Source organism: Protomyctophum parallelum (genome assembly GCF_964188405.1).
Source record: "Protomyctophum parallelum genome assembly, chromosome: 3".
In the NCBI taxonomy this organism is placed as follows: domain Eukaryota; kingdom Metazoa; phylum Chordata; class Actinopteri; order Myctophiformes; family Myctophidae; genus Protomyctophum; species Protomyctophum parallelum.
This window is the reverse complement of record NC_139698.1, coordinates 28,488,530-28,516,056: the sequence shown is the minus strand read 5'-3', so window position 1 is coordinate 28,516,056 and position 27,527 is coordinate 28,488,530. Positions and strand designations below refer to the sequence as shown.

General features: G+C 47.7%; 1 protein-coding gene across 1 annotated transcript in view; it reads right to left on the bottom strand.

Annotated features, from left to right (window-relative positions):
• fhod3b (formin homology 2 domain containing 3b) overlaps nucleotides 1-27,527 on the bottom strand; it is a 201,617-nt gene that overhangs the window by 142,750 nt on the left and 31,340 nt on the right. The window contains exon 3 of the mRNA XM_083762106.1: nucleotides 26,473-26,537. Coding sequence (XP_083618232.1) covers nucleotides 26,473-26,537 — 65 coding nt within the window. The remainder of the gene's footprint in view (nucleotides 1-26,472; nucleotides 26,538-27,527) is intronic.

The window sequence follows — 27,527 nt, the reverse complement described above, 5'->3', positions numbered from 1 at the left end:
GTATAGAGGACTCCCCCCCAGCGTATGAGTAACATGGCGAGCTTAGCTGAAGGAGGTGTTGGGCTCCACCTCAGCAGTCCATCTCCCAGGGGTCTATAACGCATTGGAAAGAGGACAGGGGTCTAACGCATTGGAAAGAGGACAGGGGTCTATAACGCATTGGAAAGAGGACAGGGGTCTAACGCATTGGAAAGAGGACAGGGGTCTATAACGCATTGGAAAGAGGACAGGGGTCTAACGCATTGGAAAGAGGACAGGGGTCTATAACGCATTGGAAAGAGGACAGGGGTCTATAACGCATTGGAAAGAGGACAGGGGTCTATAACGCATTGGAAAGAGGACAGGGGTCTATAACGCATTGGAAAGAGGACAGGGGTCTATAACGCATTGGAAAGAGGACAGGGGTCTAACGCATTGGAAAGAGGACAGGGGTCTAACGCATTGGAAAGAGGACAGGGGTCTAACGCATTGGAAAGAGGACAGGGGTCTATAACGCATTGGAAAGAGGACAGGGGTCTATAACGCATTGGAAAGAGGACAGGGGTCTATAACGCATTGGAAAGAGGACAGGGGTCTAACGCATTGGAAAGAGGACAGGGGTCTAACGCATTGGAAAGAGGACAGGGGTCTATAACGCATTGGAAAGAGGACAGGGGTCTAACGCATTGGAAAGAGGACAGGGGTCTATAACGCATTGGAAAGGGGACAGGGGTCTAACGCATTGGAAAGAGGACAGGGGTCTAACGCATTGGAAAGAGGACAGGGGTCTATAACGCATTGGAAAGGGGACAGGGGTCTATAACGCATTGGAAAGGGGACAGGGGTCTAACGCATTGGAAAGGGGACAGGGGTCTATAACGCATTGGAAAGGGGACAGGGGTCTAACGCATTGGAAAGAGGACAGGGGTCTAACGCATTGGAAAGAGGACAGGGGTCTATAACGCATTGGAAAGGGGACAGGGGTCTAACGCATTGGAAAGGGGACAGACACCTTAGGTTCTTGGACCAAACTGACAATAAGCCACTCTGACTGAGTGAAACATTATTAAGCTAAACTTTACTTTGGGACCGATTCAGAAGAATGCAATTTAGTTCAAACTCCTCTGCGGTTCTTTTGCAGTATTCCAGATATTCTGCCAAACATCGTTTGAAATTATACTCTAAGGGTACGGTCACAGCAAACTTTCATTCTGCCTAAATGCGGTGGATTCTGCCAATGGAGCAGTTTGTTGCCATTCGCGGATTTATGCAATAAAGAACTCTCCGTACCCTTTGGAAAGCAGTGGCACAATCTGCTGCATATACAGTAGGCAGAATCAAAGTTTGCTGTGGTCGTACCTTTAAAAGACTAAAATACTTAGACTAAGATACTTTGTGTCTTATACCCCCCCCCCCCCCCCACACACACACACACACACAGCGTTTAATGTGGAACTGAAGACACTATGAGCAGACGTGTTCTGCCTGCCTGCCTGCGTGCGTGCGTGCGTGTGTGTGATGTGTGGCGGCTCCCTAGTGAAGGAGGATATGAAGTTTTATTAAAGTCCTATATCACTAATCCCTCTTAGTACTGGCCTGATCTCAGAGGCTTACATCAGATGTAAAAATAACAGTCATAGTGCTGCTTTGGCCTTCAACACATTGGAGGCTGATAATGAAGCCAAACAGATAGCCTGTCCTGTCCTGACGGCTCTCTGGCTAATGTTTACAGTGCTGGAAGAATTCAGTCCTCGCATTTCTTATTTGTTTTACTTGAGTAAAAGTATAGCAACACCACAATGCTCTGTTGCAAGAGAACAATCCTGTATTCAAAATATAACTTGAGTAAAAGTACAGAAGTATTGTCATCAAAATATACCTACAGTGCCAAAAGTTAAAGTAGTCATTATGCAAAAATGTCCCATGTCATGTTTCTTTCTTTTCTTTTTCTATAGCAGAGCAACAAGCATTAATGTATGTTTTGAAATAATAATGTCATTCTACAAAGCAACTAAAGGTGAGTAAATAGCAAAAACGTACAAAGTCTAAAGTATTGAAACATGGACATACTCAAGCAAAGAAAAAGCACCTCAAAATCGTATTTTAGATGTACTGACTTCCCACCGCGGCACTGCAGCCTAGCTATCCTAGCTCAGTATGGTTCATGTCAAGGACCCCCATTAGAAAATATATGCCAGGGAGCCCCATAAGAGAAGGTTTGTACGGCTCTAGCAGAGATTCTCAACTTTGGGAACCACTGGCCTAGGTCACAAAAAATGGAAAAAAAAGAAAACCCTTCTCAGATGCAAGGCGACTGCAGGGTGACCACCAGGGCAGAGGTTAATGCTCTTTAAATCATTAACCTTTAGTATAGCGCTGTTGTGTGGGTCTCCTCCATGGAACCTGCAAGTTGGCCAAAATGACTCGCGGCATGAAACAAAAAAACATAGCTCAAGGTTCCTGTTGGCAAGCATTATCGCTGGTGTCAGTGCCACGCCCACTACTGGCAGCCACAGGTGTCCCTGTGTTCTGGAACGAGTGCAGAGGCCGAGATTATGGCAGGCTATTGTTGTCCTGTCACACTCTCAAAACAACTTTCTTCACCACATTAACCCATTTTGGGGCTGGAACCCCTTTTGGTGTTTAAAAGCATTAAGTTATACTTTAGCTATTGAAAAATCGTGAAAATGTGTCGCAAATCTTTGAATATATATTCTTTCAGAGCCGAAGTTTTTAACTCAAATCTTTGCTTCTGGGGGGGTCCCTGGAACAACATATTTTCAGATGGGGGTCGGCGGCCAATTACTCATAATCTTAGGGGTCCTTGACATGAAAATGTTTGAGAACGACTGATATAGAAACATAGGGTCAGGATTTAGAAGACATTTGTAGAATCGTTCCCAGGTCAAAATGGGTTAAAAACAAGCAAAATAAAAATAAAATAAAAAGGTGAAGGCTCTTCCAGTGACATCACTGAAATGTTCCAATATGGACTCCCTCCTATGGCCAGTGATACCCAGAGTGGTGGAACGTTGTGCTTGCCACTGTGGGGGTCCTGTAAACGATTCCAAACATAGCAGTATGCCATAGAACACATTCTATTCTATTCTGACACACTGTATCGTCTTATTCTATAAAGAGCCAGAGGAGATCAGATGTGTGAGTGACGGCTCACAGTAAACACACATGCACGCGCATGTGCACGCACGCACGCACGCACAGGCGCGCACACACACCCACACACACACACACACACACACACACACACAGGAAATCACATGAAATTGAGGGGGGGGGGGGAGGGGGCGTTTATCTCTTCCTGGTCCGCCATTATGGCATCTTCGACGGACCATAACAAAATAATGCATGGCCCGTTTGACAAACTTTTTTTTCTTTTTTTCTCGCTAACGGCTCCGTAATTATCAACAATCAGGGGATCGATCGACCGTGGTGAATATACCTATTTTACGACTACTTAAAAGGTATAAGAACAAACGGAAAATCACTGGCACTGGGCGAATTATATAATAATTTACTCTGGCAGTGAATGAGTATGGGTTCATATACTGCACATTTCCTTCACATCCTCCCAGTATAGATGCTGGTGGAGCAGAGGGGGACCTGAGACGACGCACTCCTCACTGGGACTCAGGACATCAAACGCAGGAGCAGAGAAAGGGAGCCAGCGTGAGACGAGAGGAGAGAGAACCACGCAGATGGAATTCCAAGGCCGGCTAGGATTTGGCTGAGGGCCAGTTGGGGGCCGTTCATTTAAAAAGGTCAGGGCCTTTTTTTTGCTAGTCAATAGTTGCACTGACACTGGCTATCACCCCTATATACTGTATAGGCCTATATAGCCCCATAGGCAAAGCTGCACCGAGATGCACATGAATGGAGCATTTCACCCATTTTCAATTTCCGTCTTACTCCCACGCCGTCTTCATTGGTGGGCTGTGGACAGTTGGACAGAGATGCATGCCTACCAATGACATATTAATCTATGGGGATTCCAAGCTAATTCCAAAACTACAGCCTCTCTCTTCCTGGAAAGTTGACACTGAAATATAAGCTTGTGGAAGCTTAATAAAAAAAAAGGAAAAAATACCAAACCTGCTTACTGATGATGTCACTGGTAGGCAGGTTTCTGAACTGTCCACGGAGTGAGTAGACTCTTATAATGAGCATTACTAGTGAGCACAAAAGTGATCCTTTAAACCCTTATGTTCTTAGTACACCAGGGTCCCCCCAGTGCTCTACACCAGGGTCCCCCCAGTGCTCTACACCAGGGTCCCCCAGTGTTCTACACCAGGGTCCCCCCAGTGCTCTACACCAGGGTCCCCCCAGTGCTCTACACCAGGGTCCCCCCAGTGTTCTACACCAGGGTCCCCCCAGTGTTCTACACCAGGGTCCCCCCAGTGCTCTACACCAGGGTCCCCCAGTGTTCTACACCAGGGTCCCCCCAGTGTTCTACACCAGGGTCCCCCCAGTGCTCTACACCAGGGTCCCCCAGTGTTCTACACCAGGGTCCCCCAGTGTTCTACACCAGGGACCCCCAGTGCTCTACACCAGGGTCCCCCCAGTGCTCTACACCAGGGTCCCCCAGTGTTCTACACCAGGGACCCCCAGTGTTCTACACCAGGGACCCCCCAGTGCTCTACACCAGGGTCCCCCAGTGCTCTACACCAGGGTCCCCCAGTGCTCTACACCAGGGTCCCCCAGTGCTCTACACCAGGGACCCCCAGTGTTCTACACCAGGGTCCCCCAGTGCTCTACACCAGGGTCCCCCAGTGCTCTACACCAGGGTCCCCCAGTGCTCTACACCAGGGACCCCCCAGTGCTCTACACCAGGGTCCCCCCAGTGCTCTACACCAGGGTCCCCCCAGTGCTCTACACCAGGGTCCCCCCAGTGCTCTACACCAGGGTCCCCCAGTGCTCTACACCAGGGTCCCCCCAGTGCTCTACACCAGGGTCCCCCCAGTGCTCTACACCAGGGTCCCCCAGTGTTCTACACCAGGGACCCCCAGTGTTCTACACCAGGGACCCCCCAGTGCTCTACACCAGGGTCCCCCAGTGCTCTACACCAGGGTCCCCCAGTGCTCTACACCAGGGTCCCCCAGTGCTCTACACCAGGGTCCCCCAGTGCTCTACACCAGGGTCCCCCAGTGCTCTACACCAGGGTCCCCCAGTGCTCTACACCAGGGACCCCCGGTGCTCTACACCAGGGTCCCCCAGTGCTCTACACCAGGGACCCCCAGTGTTCTACACCAGGGACCCCCCAGTGCTCTACACCAGGGTCCCCCAGTGCTCTACACCAGGGACCCCCAGTGTTCTACACCAGGGACCCCCCAGTGCTCTACACCAGGGTCCCCCCAGTGCTCTACACCAGGGTCCCCCCAGTGCTCTACACCAGGGTCCCCCCAGTGCTCTACACCAGGGTCCCCCAGTGCTCTACACCAGGGTCCCCCCAGTGCTCTACACCAGGGTCCCCCCAGTGCTCTACACCAGGGTCCCCCCAGTGCTCTACACCAGGGTCCCCCAGTGCTCTACACCAGGGTCCCCCCAGTGCTCTACACCAGGGTCCCCCCAGTGCTCTACACCAGGGTCCCCCCAGTGCTCTACACCAGGGTCCCCCCAGTGCTCTACACCAGGGTCCCCCCAGTGCACTACACCAGGGTCCCCCCAGTGCTCTACACCAGGGTCCCCCCAGTGCTCTACACCAGGGTCCCCCCAGTGCTCTACACCAGGGTCCCCCCAGTGTTCTACACCAGGGTCCCCCCAGTGCTCTACACCAGGGTCCCCCCAGTGTTCTACACCAGGGTCCCCCCAGTGTTCTACACTATAGGCTCTACACCAAATCTCTTTGCCGGAAATAGCAAATCTACAGTGCAATGCGTTATCTTGTAGATCAGTAATTTTTGTTAAATGTTCACGCAAGAATAGGGCTGCTTAAGTGGTTAAATGCACAAGCACTGCACCTCTAGCTTATGAAACACATATGTGCCAGGATTGTTGCCTGGAGTAGGCACTGTAAGACCCAATATTAAAGCTATATTAAACCACAACACTGAGTCACTGCAGGGATTGTGTGACAACTTTACTGAAGAGAATTGTAGGCCTTGGGGGCAAAAACGTTGGAAATTCCGTCTTCAAAATTTCCAATCTAATTTGGGCATTCATTCAATTAGAATTAGGGTTCAAAACCCTCTGTGCAGCGTCAAGACGAGTCCAGTCCTGACTGTGCAAAGTCACAGTGTGTTTGTTGCACTCGCGCGCGCACGCACGCACGCCAACGCACAAACACACACGATGTATACCTCATAGAGCGTAACATAAGACCCTTTCTGAATCATAAGGGTCCACTCAGAGTTTCTGCATTTGCTTTTTTTTTTCCTTTTTTACAATGACAGCCGGCCTGTCAAACTGCCAGGCAGTAAACACTAAACTAACATGACTTTTGATTGCTTGACGTCCGTCTGTCTGTCTGCAAAATGTAAAACATAGAAATAGTGGAATCAAATGTTAAATACATTATTGTAGTATAGACAGTAGACACACACACACTCACACTCACACACAGACACACACACACACACACACACACACACACACCGTAATATGCACAGGGACTTAATAATATGCTTTGCAAATATAAAGCTGTACAATGAATGAATGAATGAATGGCACTAGGGGAACACAATCCTCCTCCCCTCTGCGTGGAGCTCAGAGCCACAGCTGTGGGGCTATAGGATGTCCACTTGTCTAATTCTATAGACCTTTGTCCTCGTGCGCTGCCAAGTCCCGCCGGGTGTTTGGTTTAACTCCGAGTGTACCAAAAAGAAATGTGGCTACATTTTCTTACACTCTCAGAGTTGCAAGCGGACCGAATTGACACGGAGGATTTTAGGGTGTGTGTGTAAGCGGAGTGGGATAAAAATACCTGGGTTGGAGGTGAACATGTAGACAGCTCTGCTAGTTTTAGATGGTTCTGGAGGAGCAGGAGAGGGTCGTACAATTGGAACCAGATGGTTTTCTAATAGATGCCACACTGTACAAATCGACAGTCTTCGTTTAACTCTGAGGGTGACTGTGCAGTAGTTTTTTTTTTAAATTTTAGTCGCTTCTGCGAGCGCCGTTTCTGCCATGCATTTCTACATAGTGAATATGTTTTGAGCACATGCAGCCCCTGAGAGGAATTGTGGGTCTTTAAAAAAATAAAAATTACGCATATCTTTTTTCTGTGTATGTGCAGCCAATGTAATGTATGTGCATGCTTCTGCGGGTTTGTGTGTGCGTTGCGTGTCCATTTGCATTAATGTAATCTATGGTCTTGAAGTTGCATGTTAATTTAAGAATGTATGACCGGCTGTTCCAACATAAGAATAATATGAAAACAAGTGAAAAACAACAATACGACCCATGTCAAGGGTGCACTTGAAAATCTTAATTAGCACGGCATGGTGATTTATTTGTTATTAATAAACAAATGCAATAATAATAATCGGTGAAGTATTTGGCTAACAAACAAAGCTACAGTACATGAAAATTGGACGCCCTTAAGGAAAATAAAACTTAAAATTCCAATTTTTATGAAATTGTAATTGTGTGATTTAGAACAAACACTGGCTACAGATCATAGCTGTCCTCTTAACTGAGGAAACCTTTTTCTGAAGCGGCTTGCAGATGTCAAATAAAGCAATGTTGAATCTTGATCTCTCGGCACTACAATGAAGTAAATGAACCCCGACATGACCAGAGCCCTGGGTTACCAGGTCACACACACTGATTCAACGCCGTGGAGAGAGAGGTCTGTAAACCATCGCCCCAATCACTGTGATAGGCTGAGACCGACCGCTGGCTGCAGGCAGCGCTCGTTCTGGTTCACGTGGGAACCTATACCGTGCGCCAGTGGCTCTTAAAGTGTAACCACTTTAATCCTTCTTTCACCTCAAGAAAGATTGATGCAGGATTGATGGCCTAGAGGTTATGGCACATATACCACATATATATACGCTCTATGGGTTCAATTCCTGAGCGCGATGACCTTTGCTGCGTGTCACTCCCCATCTCTCTCTTTCCTTGTTTCCCGTCTCTCTCTCTTTGCATGTGTACTATCAATAAAGATTGCACCACGTTTTGCCATCAGCTGCGATGTGGATATGTGCGGGGGGAAACCATTTCTCCCGCTCTCCATTCTCTTCCTGAGATGTTTGCCCGCCTCGGGTTTCTGCTCCCTCTGGCTGCAGCGTTGTTTAGGTTGGACACCCCGGTGTGACTCTGAGCCTGTGATCCCACCCTGGGTCTCTTTGAGCCGAGGCCTATAGGAGGAGATGAGAGAGTGGACGCCCTTCCATCCCTCCTCCGCGTCCCCAGGGCACCCCCATTACGCGCATGTTTTTAATTATTCCCCGGCTCGCCCGCCCGCGCGTCGCTCCCGGGACACCCGGACATGACTCCATGATTTGATTTGATTTTTTTGGGGGGGGGTGATGCTGTGGAGCATGAAAGCTGCAGTGTGACCCCGAGGTCTGCTCGGTATGTGGCGACTGTAACAAGGACTTTAATCCTAAATCACACCCGAGCGTGAGCAGAAGTCAACGCAGACTGAGGACTTACTGTAGCAGAGCGAGGCTGACGTTAATGAACGTGTACAGAAGACAAAATTCCCCAAGTCTGAGACTTTGAGGTGAGTTCTATTCCCCCCCGGCACGTCGCCAGTCTAAAGGTGCCACAAATGACCCGCGTCTTGAGTTTTTGAAAGGCCGTGTCGCCCAGGGATTAGAAGAGGAATGACAACAGACCTGTCCAGCTGTGATCCTGTCTGCAGCATGAGGCATATTAATTAAAGCTGCAATCCGGAACTTTATTTGAATGAATATAATGTGATTTGAACTAACTAAAATCTCTCACGCGCAGGAGACATAAAAGCTATATGGACTGTAGCTTTAAGTACTTTCCCCCTCCTGCTGTCTCAGTGCAGATCTGACTGGCAGGACATGTGGAAAAGACAGACTATGTTGTCGGGAACACGGCCGTTACCTCCTGCAGGTGATCTTTTCTGTCCTACAGTATAAGTCATCCCCTTGACATGCTGACTTCTCACCGGGCTGACAGACGCTGTTCACGCTGTTCGCGCGCACGCACGCACGCACGCACGCACGCACGCACGCACGCACGCACGCACGCACGCACGCACGCACGCACGCACGCACGCACGCACACACACACACACACACACACACACACACACACACACACACACACACACACACACACACACACACACACACACACACACACACACACGCGCGCCTGTATGCACAGACAAGGCACGCTATACATGCACAGAAATACACACACACGCTCGCGGGTCATAGGTATACGAGGCTACACCAACACCCCCCCCCCCCCCCCCCCCCCCGGTTGCACTCAAAAACCCTACTTAATACCCCTGGTTTCCACTGACTTGAGTGCGTGGGTCTGCCAGGGCCCACATTTGTCTCCTCTTGTTTACAGACAGGCAGCAGACAAAGGGAATAATCACAGCAAATTTACTGCGCTGCGTGTTCCATTTTAAGATGCAGCTGGAGTTTCCAAGTTGTCAACCTGGAGGTCAGAAACCAGCAATTTGGAGGAAGAGAAAGAAAGCAGCACATATAGTTTCAAAGGGGAGCTCCGAGTCAACACACAGCAGTGGTGCTGAATCATCACTGGCAGTGGTGTAATGTGACTAAGTGCCATATAACTACACAAAGTAGTAAAAAAAAAAAAAAAAAGTAGTAAATTACTGTACTTATAAGTACAATTTTGAGGCGTTTTGAGAATTTCCCCATTGTCAATACTTTTAATTCTACTCCGCTACATCTCAGAGGACAAATATCGTACTTTTACGCCACTACAATTAGTTTGATTAAAATTATTATTATTACAAAACATACATTACCCACTTCAGTCCTTTTACTTGTAACAGAATATTTCTACACGATGGTACCGAAAAGAAAAAAAATCCACCACTGATCGCGGCCTGTGAGTGGCGAGCATAAAGAACCACCATGTGAAAGAGAGAGGATAGAACTACTTAAGCACGTGTGTCACCTCTCATTATAGCTGTCACTTCTCAAGCTTCAGAGTAAAAAAGAAAAAACCCTCAGTGTTAAGAGATAAAAACAAATGGACCGCTAAGGGTCCATTTTGGTTACATCTGTACAGTCTCACGCGTTTCAAATGGATAAATGAACAAATGGATTTAGCGTGTGCTGTCCTACACTTCCTGGTTTGTGTCTGGTGGAACCTGACATTGTCCTTCATTGTATTTACAGAAAAAGAACCTCGATCTTGACTTCAGAAAACATTTAATGGTGGCTACAGAAATGTATAAAGGCATGCCTTGCTGCATGCCCTCAAAATGCATCATCATGGGAAATAGGATCTCTGAACTTGGCCGAAAAAGACGAGTTTCTCCATCAGACAAAAGTGTAGGCTGTCGTTAAAGGGGGAGAAGAAAAAAACGCCATTCCTATGACGTGAGTCTACATCTGTTGTTTGCGCGAAAGGATTTTAGACGGTAAGAGCAGAGCCACTGATATGAAACAGTACAAGGTCAAATCCATATAGTGTTCACAAAAATGTCTCTTCTGTGATCAAGGAGGAGGACAAAAGGAAATACAAAGACTTTCACTCAGTAGGAAATAAACAGCTTTCCAAGCAGACGAGATGACCCGAGGTTCAAGTCGTCTCCCCTGCTGCTGCTGGGCTGTCCTTGAATGGAACGCTGACCGACTATCAACCTCCAAGCTCCCATCCTCCTGTGGCCTGAAAACGCACATGGAGGGAGGGAGGGGTAGCCTCTGGTCCTGTTATACTGCAGAGAGTATCAGGACATCTCCAAAAGGTTTGCTCTTCACTGCGGCTCGTGACGTCATGTTGTAGTTCGGTGGTCACCCCACCACCGAAAATCCAGACTATGTATGAGCCTTTACAGTGTTGGACATACTGTATGATGTGTCCCCCCCCCCGCCCACACCCATCCCCCGACATAGACGATATGCAATGAAGGTTTACTCACGCTTATAATTTAAGCGGTTTATAAACAAGTCTAGGACCTAGTATACAGTATGGTTGGAGCATACACCGTGCATGTACGAAATGCTGGAGGGATTTTCATTTCATAAGCAAAGCTTAATCACGCAACTTCGTCAGCCAGCCGCCAGTATAACACAGCAAAACTCTGGATGCCTGATACACAGCAGGAATTTGCAGTTGCACTCTGTCTCTGTATTATCGGTATTTTGGTATTTTCCTTTTTCCCACTAACGTTATGTTCTCACTGTCCAACGCAACCAGCAGCACAGTGTGCTAGTTAATTAAAACCCACACCAAAACACCTGACAGCAGGCCAACACCAAGACCACCAATCGTCCCTCCCATATAGCCTGGGAAGGACGATTGTTATGCTGTGATTGGCTAGTTGGTTGTTAGGCCAACCTGCCGACCAATGGCGTAACATCAGTATACTGACCGAGTGCCTCAGTCAGTCAGTGCAGTCAGTCAGCTGGTCAGTCAGTCAGCCGGTCAGTCACAGGCATTTGCATTCGTATAGTCTCGTAGGCCTGGCTCCGCTGTTGCGGTCCAGCCAAAAAATGCACTTCTTCAAAAAGACAAAGTTGTGACAAACAACAAAGACGTGGCGTGTTTGTAGGAGGAAGACAAGAGCGACCCTGCTCCTCCTTTCACTGTCTTCCTCGGACTCTCTTATCCTCTCACTCCCTCTTAATGTGTTCATATGCAATGCCTCCAAGCAGCAGTCCCTTCCTCTCTCTCTCTCTCTCGCCCCTCTTCCTATATCTCGGTTACTTTATTTCATCCCGTCTTCCTCTACCGCAGTGGTTCCCAGATAAATTAGATGTTTGCCCGGGACCCAAACTAGTGAAAGTAGTAGCTACAAGAATCTACGAGATCTATAGAAATGATTACAGTATATATATTTTTAAATTTACATTTTTCTAAATCTCTCTCTCTCTCATAATGTAAGGGGATATTTACTCTGCGATATTGGTCTGTGACCCGAACATGGATCCCGACCCACTGTTTGGTAAACAGTGCAGTCTACCCCCTTTGTGTTTATGTCTCTCTCTCTCTGCCACACCCCCTCTCTGCCCCACTTCCCATGCCATCCCCGCATAGTGTCGGCGTGGCACAGCGGCGGATGCACAGCGAATGCCACAGACGGAGCGAGCATGCAGAGCAATCAGAAACCTTAGTGTAATTGCATTTGCGGACGGGTTTGAAACAAGCAGTGCAGTGCTTTAATCAGAGACCTCGTCACCACATCTTATAGTGGCTGACTTGTTTCTTTTGTTGTGAGCAGAGTTGGGAGAAAACTCCTCCACTGCAAACAATACCAGTCCAATGACTGTTTGCAGCCAATGCTAACACACACACACACACACACACACACACACACACACACACACACACACACACACACACACACACACACACACACACACACACACACACACACACACACACACACACACACACACACACACACACACACACAGGGGGTGGGGTATAGAGTTTGGTTTATTTAAAAAAAGTCCGGTCGACTGTGCAGGTCGAACAAACAGAGACAAACCGTCACGGTTATTGTTTATTTACAGGGGGATATATTTTAATAGACGTTAGAATAACATTCTTGTCAGATGATCTCCTAATCTCCTGCATCACACCGATAAGAATAAACACAGGAGACAGCCTCAGAGCAACGTGGGCAGCAGGGGTCTACAATGTTGCTCAGGCCAAGGACGCCTTAGCTGAGAGAGAGAGACAGAGAGAGAGACAGAGACAGAGAAGAAGCAGGGACCCCCAGAGAGACAGCGAAATGCCTTCACGACTGACGACCTATGTCGCGACGTATATTTTTCCGTCGCAACGTATATTCGAGTACGTCCTGGCGTAAATATCAATTCGTCCCGGCAGAACGGACTCGTCGCGGCTATATCTACCCGTTTGCGACCTAGTAGTTTGACTATTCTTTTACGTCGCGACAGAACGGGACACGTCACGGCTATATCTACCCTTCTCGACGTAAAAGGTAATTCGTTGTGGCGTGTGTGGACTCGTCGCAACAGAACGTGACTCGTCGCGGCTATATCTACCCGTTTGCGACGTAATGGTTGACTTTGTTATATGCCCGGTGCGCGGTGCCCTGCGCGGTGCCCTGCGCTGCCCTACGCCCACCGCGTGCACCTTGCCGGTCCGCCCTGCGCCCTGTGGCCTGGCACGTGTGCACGTGTGCCAGGCCACCGCGTGCACCATGCCGGTCCGTGGAGCCCTTCGCCGTCCCCAGGCGACCCTGCGTTCCAGAGCTGTCACATGCCCACCGAAAATAGCAGATCTACCAGCTCCTCTCCTACATACGGGATGGCCCGACCCGCGTCTGTGGACCCCTGGGGGGGTGTGTGTGTGAGCGTCTGAGCTCCTATCTGTGTGCCTCCCCCCCCCCCCCCCCACCCCATGTGGACCCTTGCAGGGGGGGGGGTCGGGGGGTCCCCCTATGCACTTTGTGTAGATGCTGCGTATCGCCTCATACTGAAAAAATTACTATTTTACGCACAGCGCAAGGCAATATGTGATTACGATCGTCCTTCTGGGGGGGGGGGGGGGGGGGGGGGGGCTGGCCTACACAATAGATAACCTACCCTGGCCAACACAATAGATAACCTACAAGGACATATGAATTTAATTTATATACACGGCTATATTAATTTAGCCGATCATCAAAGCTCACCGCGCTCGTATAGCGCATTGACTGTCTGTCTGTCTGTCTGTCTGTCTGTCTGTCTGTCTGTCTGTCTGTCTGTCTGTCTGTCTGTCTGTGTCTCAATGACTTGCCTTAGGCGGATAATATAGACTACAAGTACTTTATTAAAGTAAAGTAAAAGAGTGAGTTCTCATTGCGTTCTCTGCGTCGTAGCGCATGCAGATAGGCAGATAGGGGGGGGGGGCAGTTCTATAGGCAAGGGCAGAAGGTTCCTATAACGACAGTGGGTGCGTGCCCACCTTAGAGTAGCAGAGTAGCCTATATATTTTAAGGCACCCGCCCCGCAACTTATTATTATTGGCTTATTATTTTGCCACCAGCGGAGTTGACGGTTGACGCCGTTGTCTAGTATAGACTATAGGCCTGTGCCAGGATGATTTTAAATAAATATGTCTCTGTCTCTGCGTCTCTAGAGCTATAACATATATACTGTAGCACACATCATGTGTGACACATGTGCACACACACACACACACACACACACACACACACACACACACACACACACACACACACACACACACACACACACACACACACACACACCGAGTACTAAGTATAAGTAGCATATAGGGTACGGCTCTAAAAACATTAAATACTGCGGGAGCATTACACTAAACAAAGTTGGATTTGTACATTGCAGAAACGTAACATAACGTAAGTGTTCTTATTATTGTCCGTCTGGGTTTTATAATGCAGTGTGAGTCCGCTCCGCGATAGCCGATCTGCAAGCTCACAACGCGTTGCGCTGATTGACAGTGCACGTGCAGCAGCTACTGTATAAAATTATATTTAAGTAGGCTACTTTTTTGTGTGACGTCTGTGTGTTATTGACTTCTTGTTCCTTAATGTGCAGGTTTATCAGAGCGATATAGTGCAGCTGTGAGTGAGTAGGCCTATAGCTGCTGCTGCTGCGTCCGTGCACCAATAGAGCGACCGCGGCAGCGGCACGTATGAAATATTAAATAAAAATATGTTGGGCTTCCGGGCGTCCGTTTCTGGACTGTACCAACGGGCTTAGGGCCGGACGGTCCCTTAACTCCACGGGCCCCTATATTTTAGGCCCGTGCAGGGCTCTAGTGTGTGTGTGTGTGTGTGTGTGTGTGTGTGTGTGTGTGTGTGTGTGTGTGTGTGTGTGTGTGTGTGTTAAATGTGGTCATTTAAATGTAGGCCTATTATATACACGCACCATACAAGCACCTATATTATATAATGTGTTATACAAATGGGCAATCAACATATAGCAGCACCCCCCACCAGCAGATGTATATAAACATGGAATTGCGCTATGATATTAAAATGGACTGAGCTGTGATTGTGCCGTACTGCGCCGGCCGGTGGCCACTGGCCTATTCTGCCATGCAGTATAAATGCATTATCATGCCTGTTGGTGAAATATAAACATCTAAAATGGTTCAGTAATAATTAGCATAAGTTATTATTAACGAAAAACATCTAATACTATTTTAAATTGGTCTAATAAAGTTAGTAACTAATCAGAAGCAGCAACCATTTTGTTTCAAACAACTATAGACCAATAAAATAGTAGGCTAGTATTTATGTTTTTCGTTAATAATAATACATGCTAATTATTATTGAACGGTAAGTACGCTGGTATGTACGCTAAGGTACACTATAAGCTTGTAGATCTGTTTATTTTAGTCAGAATCTCGTGTGTGTATGTGTGTGTGTGTGTGTGTGTGTGTGTGTGTGTGTGTGTGTGTGTGTGTGTGTGTGTGTGTGTGTGTGTGTGTGTGTGTGTGTGTGTGTGTGCGCGCGCACACACATCACATGTGCACACATGTGTGCTATATGTTATAGCTCTAGAGACGCAGAGACAGACATATTTATTTAAAATCATCCTGTCTCGCACGGCATATAGAGCCAATGAACGGAGCATACCCCCCCCCCCCCCCCTCTCTCTCTCTCTCTCTCTCTCAGCACACGCTGTGCTGTGATATCAATCAGACGCAAATGATCATTGAGTAACGTTAGCTCTGACTCGCACATTATGTGAGATCACATAAAAGGCCTTTAATATAGCCACAGATCATATAGGAATAGGCTTGGGCACTACCCTACCATCTCTCTATAGTGGGGCACCGACGATCTGCAAGCTCACAACGCGCTGCATGTGGACGCAACACTTGGAGCTTGTAGATGCGCACCACAGATCATACAGGGCGTGTGTTCCAGCTAACCCTATAGCATAACACACACACAAGCAACAGTATAGACATCTATTCATCATTATTTATTTCAAATCAAAATACAATGTAATGCTGCACCACTGTCATGAAGTTCGCACGCACACGCACACGCGACACACACACACACACACACACACACACACACACACACACACACACACACACACACACACACACACACACACACACACACACACACACACACACACACACACACACACACACACACACACACACACACACACACGTTTGCTTTCATTCGCTGTATGATACATTAGGCGATATAGACCCGCTGCGGCCCAGCGATAATCAACCGCTGTCCGCTGCGATGCGTGAGCTTGTAGATCAGATGCCGACAGACAGACAGACAGACAGACAGACAGACAGACAGACAGACAGACAGACAGACAGACAGACAGACAGACAGACAGACAGACAGACAGACAGACAGACAGACAGACAGACAGACAGACAGACAGACAGACATGAAATGAAATGAAATGGTTCAATAATAACACACACGAGATTCTGACAGAATGCGGCGGCATGCTTAAAATAAACAGATCTACAAGCTTATAGTGTATACCATAGCGTATACATACCAGCGTACTTACCGTTCAATAATAATTAGCATGCATTATTATTAACGAAAAACATAAATACTAGCCTACTATTTTATTGGTCTAGTTCAGTTGATTGAAACAAAAGTCATGGAATTCAATTGCCTACATTCAGTATAGGCCTGGTTTTGATATAATGATGCAGGGAGATTTTCTGAGCCAGTCCGTGCCATGTCATTTTTTCAGATTAATATTTAAATCTTTAGTTGGAAGAATGCAATAGCATATCATAAGTGTTGACCATAATGGGACGGTTGGAACCAAATGAACCCCCGACGGCCGGCGCTATTCAGCTATAAGGCCTATAAACGATATGGCCATACAAATATGGTTATGTGGTGGTCTGTGACATGTCTGCGTGCGTGCGTGCGTGAAAGAAAGACAGAATACGACGCAATGACATGTCAAATTGTCAATTGTAGATCAGCTGCTTGTTATTTAAGTAGGCTAATATGAAGGCAGCGTCTCCGCAAACGTGGACACCCGTGGCCCCCCTTGATCCCCAAGGGTCCACGGTGACCCGTACCGCCCGGGGGTCCCCGGACCCGTTTGGGCGGCCCGTCAGGTGGTTTTCGAGCTTGTGGATTTGTATTTTTAATATTGCTTGTCAAACGTTTAAGGCATATAGCCTATTTAATCTGATTGGTATAGCTCTGCATGGTTGCTGCTTCTGATAGCCTACTAACTTTACGCACGCATGCGACACACACACACACACACACACACACACACACACACACACACACACACACACACACACACACACACACACACACACACACACACTAGAGCCCTGCACGGGCCTAAAATATAGGGGCCCGTGGAGTTAAGGGACCGTCCGGCCCTAAGCCCGTTGGTACAGTCCAGAAACGGACGCCCGGAAGCCCAACATATTTTTATTTAATATTTCAAGCATACGTGCCGCTGCCGCGGTCGCTCTATTGGTGCACGGACGCAGCAGCAGCAGCTATAGGCCTACTCACTCACAGCTGCACTATATCGCTCTGATAAACCTGCACATTAAGGAACAAGAAGTCAATAACACACAGACGTCACACAAAAAAGTAGCCTACTTAAATATAATTCTATACAGTAGCTGCTGCACGTGCACTGTCAATCAGCGCAACGCGTTGTGAGCTTGCAGATCGGCTATCGCGGAGCGGACTCACACTGCATTATAAAACCCAGACGGACAATAATAAGAACACTTACGTTATGTTACGTTTCTGCAATGTACAAATCCAACTTTGTTTAGTGTAATGCTCCCGCAGTATTTAATGTTTTTAGAGCCGTACCCTATATGCTACTTATACTTAGTACTCGGTGTGTGTGTGTGTGTGTGTGTGTGTGTGTGTGTGTGTGTGTGTGTGTGTGTGTGTGTGTGTGTGTGTGTGTGTGTGTGTGTGTGTGTGCACATGTGTCACACATGATGTGTGCTACAGTATATATGTTATAGCTCTAGAGACGCAGAGACAGAGACATATTTATTTAAAATCATCCTGGCACAGGCCTATAGTCTACACTAGACAACGGCGTCAACCGTCAACTCCGCTGGTGGCAAAATAATAAGCCAATAATAATAAGTTGCGGGGCGGGTGCCTTAAAATATATAGGCTACTCTAAGGTGGGCACGCACCCACTGTCGTTATAGGAACCTTCTGCCCTTGCCTATAGAACTGCCCCCCCCCCCCTATCTGCCTATCTGCATGCGCTACGACGCAGAGAACGCAATGAGAACTCACTCTTTTACTTTACTTTAATAAAGTACTTGTAGTCTATATTATCCGCCTAAGGCAAGTCATTGAGACACAGACAGACAGACAGACAGACAGACAGACAGACAGACAGACAGACAGACAGACAGACAGACAGACAGTCAATGCGCTATACGAGCGCGGTGAGCTTTGATGATCGGCTAAATTAATATAGCCGTGTATATAAATTAAATTCATATGTCCTTGTAGGTTATCTATTGTGTTGGCCAGGGTAGGTTATCTATTGTGTAGGCCAGCCCCCCCCCCCCCCCCCCCCCCCCCAGAAGGACGATCGTAATCACATATTGCCTTGCGCTGTGCGTAAAATAGTAATTTTTTCAGTATGAGGCGATACGCAGCATCTACACAAAGTGCATAGGGGGACCCCCCGACCCCCCCCCTGCAAGGGTCCACATGGGGTGGGGGGGGGGGGGGGGGGGGAGGCACACAGATAGGAGCTCAGACGCTCACATACACACCCCCCCAGGGGTCCACAGACGCGGGTCGGGCCATCCCGTATGTAGGAGAGGAGCTGGTAGATCTGCTATTTTCGGTGGGCATGTGACAGCTCTGGAACGCAGGGTCGCCTGGGGACGGCGAAGGGCTCCACGGACCGGCATGGTGCACGCGGTGGCCTGGCACACGTGCACACGTGCCAGGCCACAGGGCGCAGGGCGGACCGGCAAGGTGCACGCGGTGGGCGTAGGGCAGCGCAGGGCACCGCGCAGGGCACCGCGCACCGGGCATATAACAAAGTCAACCATTACGTCGCAAACGGGTAGATATAGCCGCGACGAGTCACGTTCTGTCGCGACGAGGCCAGCTCACGCCACAACGGGTTCCGTTCTGTTGCGACGAGTCCACACACGCCACAACGAATTACCTTTTACGTCGAGAAGGGTAGATATAGCCGCGACGAGTTCCGTTCTGTTGCGACGAGTCCACACACGCCACAACGAATTACCTTTTACGTCGAGAAGGGTAGATATAGCCGTGACGTGTCCCGTTCTGTCGCGACGTAAAAGAATAGTCAAACTACTAGGTCGCAAACGGGTAGATATAGCCGCGACGAGTCCGTTCTGCCGGGACGAATTGATATTTACGCCAGGACGTACTCGAATATACGTTGCGACGGAAAATATACGTCGCGACATAGGTCGTCAGTCGTGAAGGCATTTCGCTCCACCTGGACCCCCACTACGTATTGGATTCATGTTAAATGCGTGTTTTCCAGACATTTAACGCCTTAAACACGCAATGTTTTGTAAACTTGACCTTTGGCTCAGAACTTGGTCTGCTCTTTTTTTCCCTCGTAACTATTCTAAACCCTATACTTTTTTCATATTAGTAATGCATTATAACTGTTTATTGGCACGTCCTACTATCGGGTGCTCGTCTGTGTTGTTTTGCTCAACGTGAGCCAGAGACAGACAGACAGACAGACAGACAGACAGACAGACAGACAGACAGACAGACAGACAGACAGACAGACAGACAGACAGACAGACAGACAGACAGACAGACAGACAGACAGACAGACAGACAGACAGACAGACAGGAGACGCCAAACTGAACTACCATAAATGTAAAAAGCATCAGTCGTTAGGGCTTTATTTGTACTAAAAGGTTAATAGTCCCAGAGCAGTTTGGGTGTAATGGGGCCACACTCTGTGCAGAACACCCAGAGATTAAAACATATATATATATATATATAAAATAATCCTCGCTTCCCTGATTACAACAAATCACTGTGTCAGGACTGGATGGGTAAAGAGCAGTTAATAAACCATTAACATGTCTGCTGAGCACTTCCCCCCCAGCCCAGCCATATGTTTGTGTGTGCTAATGACTATGATTAGGGAAGCCTGGATTAGGTCTAGTCAAATAGCCTGTGGTTTATGAACACACATGCACTATACTGTGTATATAGAACTCGCACGGAGAGAATATACACAAGTCACAATATGCTGTAGTGCGTGCACTGCGCTGCACGCACGCACACACGGTCCGAAAATGAGCATTGTTGATGATGAAGATTGGTGTTTTTATGCACTGTTACCGAAAACATAAGCAAGGGGGTTGTTTACATTACAACTCCCATTAAATGGTCCTTGAAACACACTCCTGGGTTTTTCCAACTAAATGCATCAAAATGACAGAGATTACGTATAAGGGCTTTACCCAACTCATCAGCCTTGTTTATGGGGAAACTCTGAGGTAAACAAAATGTATATAAACAGCCCTGGCTCATGGTGAACACTTAAAGACTGATTTAGCACCTATACTTTTCTGCACATAAAACCCATGCACTTGGTTTGGGGGTGACATTTTAGATGACAATTAATTGTGATAAAAACATGTGATAAACAATGAAATTGTGTTTTTGGCCATTAAATATTGGAACAAATACCAAAAAAGTATTTTTTTTCTGTTTTTTACACACAAAAAAGGGAAGATATGACACAAATATACAATATAGACACATGTACAAATAATAAAAAGAATCACACCCAAGTGAGGGGCGCTCTTATCGTCTTACAACACGATGATGTAAGACAAACATTGAGACAAAAAAAAACATTAAATTGTCTTTATTGTCAATGGCGTTTTTAAAACAAACATTGAACTCAAAACAAACATTAAACCTGTATATAGGAGGGATGATGTACTAAGGTCTAAACAGGACATGCATTTGATTCAGAAATCTTCAAAAATAGCTCAAATAGCCCATTTCAACCTCACAGCTAGATTGCAGGTGATTATGTAATAGTCGGTGGTGGACGGTATAGCTCCACCAAAGCCCACTGCTGAAGTTTGACCCGATGACCTTTGACCCCGTAATGTGACAAGAGTATAGCTGGTAAGATGCCCCCCCCCCCCCCCCAAAAAAAAAGAAAACAGCCAGAGATGATTGGCTTACAGGGCACGTAGCGTTTTGTTTCTCACCCGCTTGGCTTAGTTGTGCCCCTAAAAGTCACAGGGTCATGAACCCACCGAGGGGGGTTCATTTCTGAGACTTGAAAGGACATTTGAACGATGGATGGAGAGGATCTTCGGACGGTGCTGCAAAGCAGCGAGAGAACAAACAATAGCGGTCAAACTGAACGTATTGCACTGCCGATTTACTCCGTCCGTACTCGGTTACACACCTTTACCAGGGGTATATATACTGTATCAGGGGTCTATACTTGGTCCCAACATGGTATATAAAAAGGGGGCAAAATTATTCATACTTTTTTTTTTTTTTTTCAAGATATTTTTTTGCGGCTTACGCCTTTATTGGTTTTTTTTTTAAGGGATAGAAAGTAGGCTGACAGGAAACGGGAGAGAGATGGGGGGATGACATGCGGTAAAGGCCGTGTCGGGTCCGGGAGTCGAACCCGCGGCACACCGCGACTGGATCACCAGTCCGGTGCCCAGACCGTTACGCTACGGCCTGGGCAAATTATTCATACTTTTTTACACCAGTAAACCTCTACACCAAATATATTTGCCGAAAACAGTCCATCTACAAGTTCACGACACGTCACAACAACACCACCACTCATTGTGAACTTGTAGGTCTTATATGTGAGCTTGGTTGATGAGGGAGTCCAGGCCCAGAGCCTGGTGGAACGTCTCGGGGAGTCCTCACCCTTGCCGTTAGCGTCTGGGTGGAGCAGGCAGTACTATAATACTAATACTACACAAGGCAGCGGGGTAAGCCCTCCAAGTCGGATCAAATTAGGCTCAGATGTCTGTACCTATACGGCAGATATACTGTAAACACAGCAAGACAGTGACGGGGCGGTGCTGGGCGACAGGTGGCCGTCAACTTAAGAGAAAAGGTGGGTCATCATCATCCACTTAACCCACCGGGAAAGCATCTACAGTACATGTGTCACTTTAGATTTTAACCACTAAAACGGTTATTTTAAAACTTTAACTATTTCGTGACGCGCTTGTAGAGCTGCTCTTTTGAGAAATCGTGACAATTTGTGCAAATTGAATATTCTTTTAAAGAGAACATTTTTAACTCAAATATTTACTTCTGGGGGTCCATGGAACAAAAATACAAATAAATATAAATGTGGGGTTCCTTGACACGAAAACATTTGAGAACCACTGAATAGCGAGCAACATAGGATTTTCAGAAAACTGATTTGAACAGATTTAGGAGCCTCAGGTCTTGACGGGCAGCCAATCTGTATACCACCACTACCCACCCACTGCACCCACCCAGCCCTGAGACTCCTCTGAGCTGTCCAACACCACCACTAACCCACTGCACCCACCCAGCCCTGAGACTCCTCTGAGCTGTCCAACACCACCACTAACCCACTGCACCCACCCAGCCCTGAGACTCCTCTGAGCTGTCCAACACCACTACCCACTGCACCCACCCAGCCCTGAGACTCCTCTGAGCTGTCCAACACCACTAACCCACTGTACCCACCCAGCCCTGAGACTCCTCTGAGCTGTCCAACACCACCACTAACCCACTGTACCCACCAAGCCCTGAGACTCCTCTGAGCTGTCCAACACCACCACTAACCCACTGCACCCACCAAGCCCTGAGACTCCTCTGAGCTGTCCAACACCACCACTAACCCACTGTACCCACCAAGCCCTGAGACTCCTGACTCTGAGCTGTCCAACACCACCACTAACCCACTGCACCCACCAAGCCCTGAGACTCCTCTGAGCTGTCCAACACCACCACTAACCCACTGCACCCACCCAGCCCTGAGACTCCTGACTCTGAGCTGTCCAACACCACCACTAACCCACTGTACCCACCCAGCCCTGAGACTCCTCTGACCTGTCCAACACCACCACTAACCCACTGTACCCACCCAGCCCTGAGACTCCTCTGACCTGTCCACCACCACTAACCCACTGCACCCACCCAGCCCTGAGACTCCTTTGACCTGTCCACCACCACTAACCCACTGCACCCACCCAGCCCTGAGACTCCTCTGACCTGTCCACCACCACTAACCCACTGCACCCACCCAGCCCTGAGACTCCTCTGACCTGTCCACCACCACTAACCCACTGCACCCACCCAGCCCTGAGACTCCTTTGACCTGTCCACCACCACTAACCCACTGCACCCACCCAGCCCTGAGACTCCTCTGAGCTGTCCAACACCACCACTAACCCACTGCACCCACCCAGCCCTGAGACTCCTCTGACCTGTCCACCACCACTAACCCACTGTACCCACCCAGCCCTGAGACTCCTCTGAGCTGTCCAACACCACCACTAACCCACTGCACCCACCCAGCCCTGAGACTCGATCAAGCTGTCTACGCTAAGCCAAGCAGCAGTAGCTGACCAGACCATGCAGACCAGGGACATGATGACGGTGTGTGTGGAGGACTATGTCCTGCTCGAAACACACTTGCCTGTAACACTGAAACTTCACAGTCAAAGTAGAGTATTAGTTTAATACTTTAAATGGATGGAATACTTTAAATGGATCATGGATTTATTTTTTGAGAACCACTCTGTTCTGAATCATGTCACAGATGCTTTCCAAGTTTTAAGGGGCTAACTGTCTGAGTCTATTTACAAATGTAACCAAATGGAGCCATTGGGGTCCATTTTGTTACATTTTTACACGCTCAAGAGTTATAAATGGATGCATTAACACCAAGGCAATTCACTGCAAAGTACAAATAGACCCGTTAAGGTATCTGAAGAACCCGATAAGGCATTTCAGGACAACTACTGTAGGGCCTCAACAGACATAACAGGGTGAATTGGCTGAAAGCGTATGGTTTCACCATGTCCTGAAAACTTGGCATAAATAAATAAGCACTTCTCTCTCTTTTAAATAAAAAACTTTTAAGAACAAAAGGAGCAAAACAGCCCCGAGGGCCAGCCTTTTAACAGCAACGACAAACACAAAATCCAGCAGCATCCGAAAATATCAGGAGTATGATATATGATGACAGTATATCATAACAGCGTGATATACGACAGTATATCATAACAGTATGATATACGACAGTCCCACTGTCTCTGATTACACTGTTCAAAGGAAATGAGACTTAGAATGAGATAGAGGCCCCTGTGACATAAATCCATCCGTGTAATCAACGTGTGCAAACAAGGGCCTCTCGTCAAGTCCGTGCGAGAAAAGCTGTCTTTCTAATTTTGTCATGTCTTGCCAACGGTTCACAGGGCTTTTTTCGTAATGGGGTGTGTGTGTGTGTGTGTGTGTGTGTGTGTGTGGGGGGGGGGGGGGGGGGGGGGGGGGGCACACACACTCCAAGTTAAACACCCCAGTGGATTTCCCAACCGTTTCCATTACACTTCCATGGAATAAAGCTAAAGTTGTTCAAATAAAATCAACTATTAATATTTACGTATGATGACACAGATGCTTTTTAGGCATTATTTATCCCATGTTGCTGCTGTTCTACCGTATGTACAGCCAACCAGTTGAAGGAATCACAAATTGAGACTTTGATTTTATGAAATGTTTCACGGAAGCCGCTTCAGAACAATGTATTCTGTCGCTATAGTTTGTCCACTTCAAATACTCTTTCATCTTAAAAATAACTAATAACTGAAAATAGACAATCTACAAGCTCACAACACGTCACAGCGCGACACATCGTCAGCTTGTAGATCGGCAATTTTCACTGTGCAACATGCTTCCAATAGGAGACTTCCATGGAATCCAAATGACTGAAACCAGTCGTGACGAGTCCGACTGAGTTAATCCGTTACACTTTGCTCATGGACGAGGCCAGTGAACAAACAACTAAAGAGCACTGTACCAGAGATGTGCCTCAGATTGTATAGCGGTGGGTTTATTCAGGCGAGAGAGAATAAGTCCTCGCGTTGCTTGTGTTAACACTGACTATACAGAGGAAAGGAAAATTAAAATTGGACAACGTGGTGAAGCTTAATGGCTTTCCCAGGCTGGCTGTGGGTTATTTTTTGCCCTGAGAGTCTGAAGAGGCCCCGTCCGTCCGTCCGTCCGTCCGTCCGTCCGTGTGCTCACTCTGTGTGTGTCAGAGCCACGTTATGGTCGTCAGTCCGTCCACACTCTGAGTCACTGAACAGTAACACACACACACACAGGTTCAAAGAACACAGTCACGTCCTGTCTTCATTTAACTCTGAGAGGGCACAAATGGGTCTGTTTGGTTCCTTTAACTCTCAAAGTTACTCTTAGCTTACAGTCACGGCTTTTGCGGTAAACCTCGTCTCACCAACAGGCCATTCTGTACGTGTGGGGCTTGTGGCTTGTGTATTAATCAAGTTAGAATCCAAACAGTAAATGGTTGTTTGCATATTGCAAACAGTAAGCAAGGCATCAGAGACATGTACTCATTGTACTGTACTGTACTATACTATACGTCCAACCACCTCAAGTGTCCGCATCATGCCATCCTAGGAAAAGCTACATCGCATACCGTACACTTTCACTTTCAGCAGTAAAAACGTATAAGTCAACTTTTCTTTTTAAGCCTGTGCTGGTTTGTGTGTGTGTGTGTGTGTGCGCGTGTGCACGAGTGTGCATACGTGCGTGCGTGCAGTTTCTGCATGCCTGACAGCGACGATATGTATGACCGTGTATATGGTCATGTGTATGTGTCTGTACGTCTGTGTGTGTGAGCAGCAATGCTTGCATATGTTTTTGCTCTGCACTCACAGCGAGTTGCCTGGCATTATGAGAATAAAACCACAGGGCCCAATAAAACAAAGTGATAAAACATGGAAACTCTCAAGTGGAGAATAATGATCTTTATTCACAACCCACTGGGTGTCTGTGCTCTGTTACCATGAAGCACACAGACCTGTCGAAGACATCGCTCCAAATAAGACGCAGACTTTTCCCCCCGCCTCAAATTGGTTAGAGCGGTGTGGTCCTCCTGCCCCCAGCAGTGACAATGGAGCATGTTTTTGCAAAAAGCCTTATCAAACCCCAAAATCCATCACCGGTTGACGAATATAAATAACCCTTGATTATGTATATTGTATCGTAAGTCAAGTACAAGACGTTCCTAACGAGATGTGGTGAACAGATAAATACGCCACAGGATCCTGCGGTTGCAGCGGAGCGGCGTGACGCCGGTGGTACTTACCGATGCAGGCGTGGACTCTGACGGAGAGCTGCGTTCGGAGGATGATGCTGTGCTTCTTTCCTCTCCTGTAGAGAGGAAGAGATAAATGTCAACACGGAACCGACACTGAATGAAGCACATTTTTAAAATAATCCTATCCTATGTGGATCTCGAGGTCGGGAACAGTGTGGGTACAACGTGGTGATCATAATATGGGACTATGAGAAAATTGAGTTAAATCTTTAAAAAATAAAGGATAAATATGGGGGGGGGGGTCGCATAACTGGCAGTGTGCACAACTGCATATGACATTCGGCACTGATCGGTCCAGCGGTTTGCGAGATTAGCTCTGGACAGACAGACAGACAGACAGACAGACAGACAGACAGACAGACAGACAGACAGACAGACAGACAGACAGACAGACAGACAGACAGACAGACAGACAGACAGACAGACAGAGAGGCAGACACGTTTACAAGCCCCTTGTTTCTAGTCAACAGTATCACAGTGAAACGGACAGAGACAAGTCTACTGGATATCTATCTATCTTCCATCTAAGTGTGCCATCAATACGGCCTGAGAAGGCGAGCCACGACAAGAACACAGCCAACGGGAACAGAAAACAACAACATGGTCGTCAAAAACAAACTCAACTCGAGGCTATTCACAGTTCTCGGCCGTCCCATTCAGAACACAGCAGCACCAATGGTTTCATTCTGGCACAACAAAACAGGCCAGCCCCGGGTCTCCAGAGGTGAGGGGAGAGGTCACCGCCACCGCCCCGATAAAGACCCCCTCTAGCCCTCCCCTGTCCACCGCATACAATGTCCCAATGAGGCTCTGACAATGCTGAGACAAAATGTCAGCCCGTTGAATTGAATAGCTCAAATGAACGCAAAAAGAAAGCTGTCTGAGAACGGGCGCGCCCTCCCGCCGATGGGAAGCATGCAAACGGACGAGACACAACAACACTTACTGGACGATAGAGCACAAGATAGATAGATACCACCCGAGACCCAAAGATAAGGCTAGAGGAGCACTTCACTGCAGGTAAGTTCGTGCAACCCCCCCTC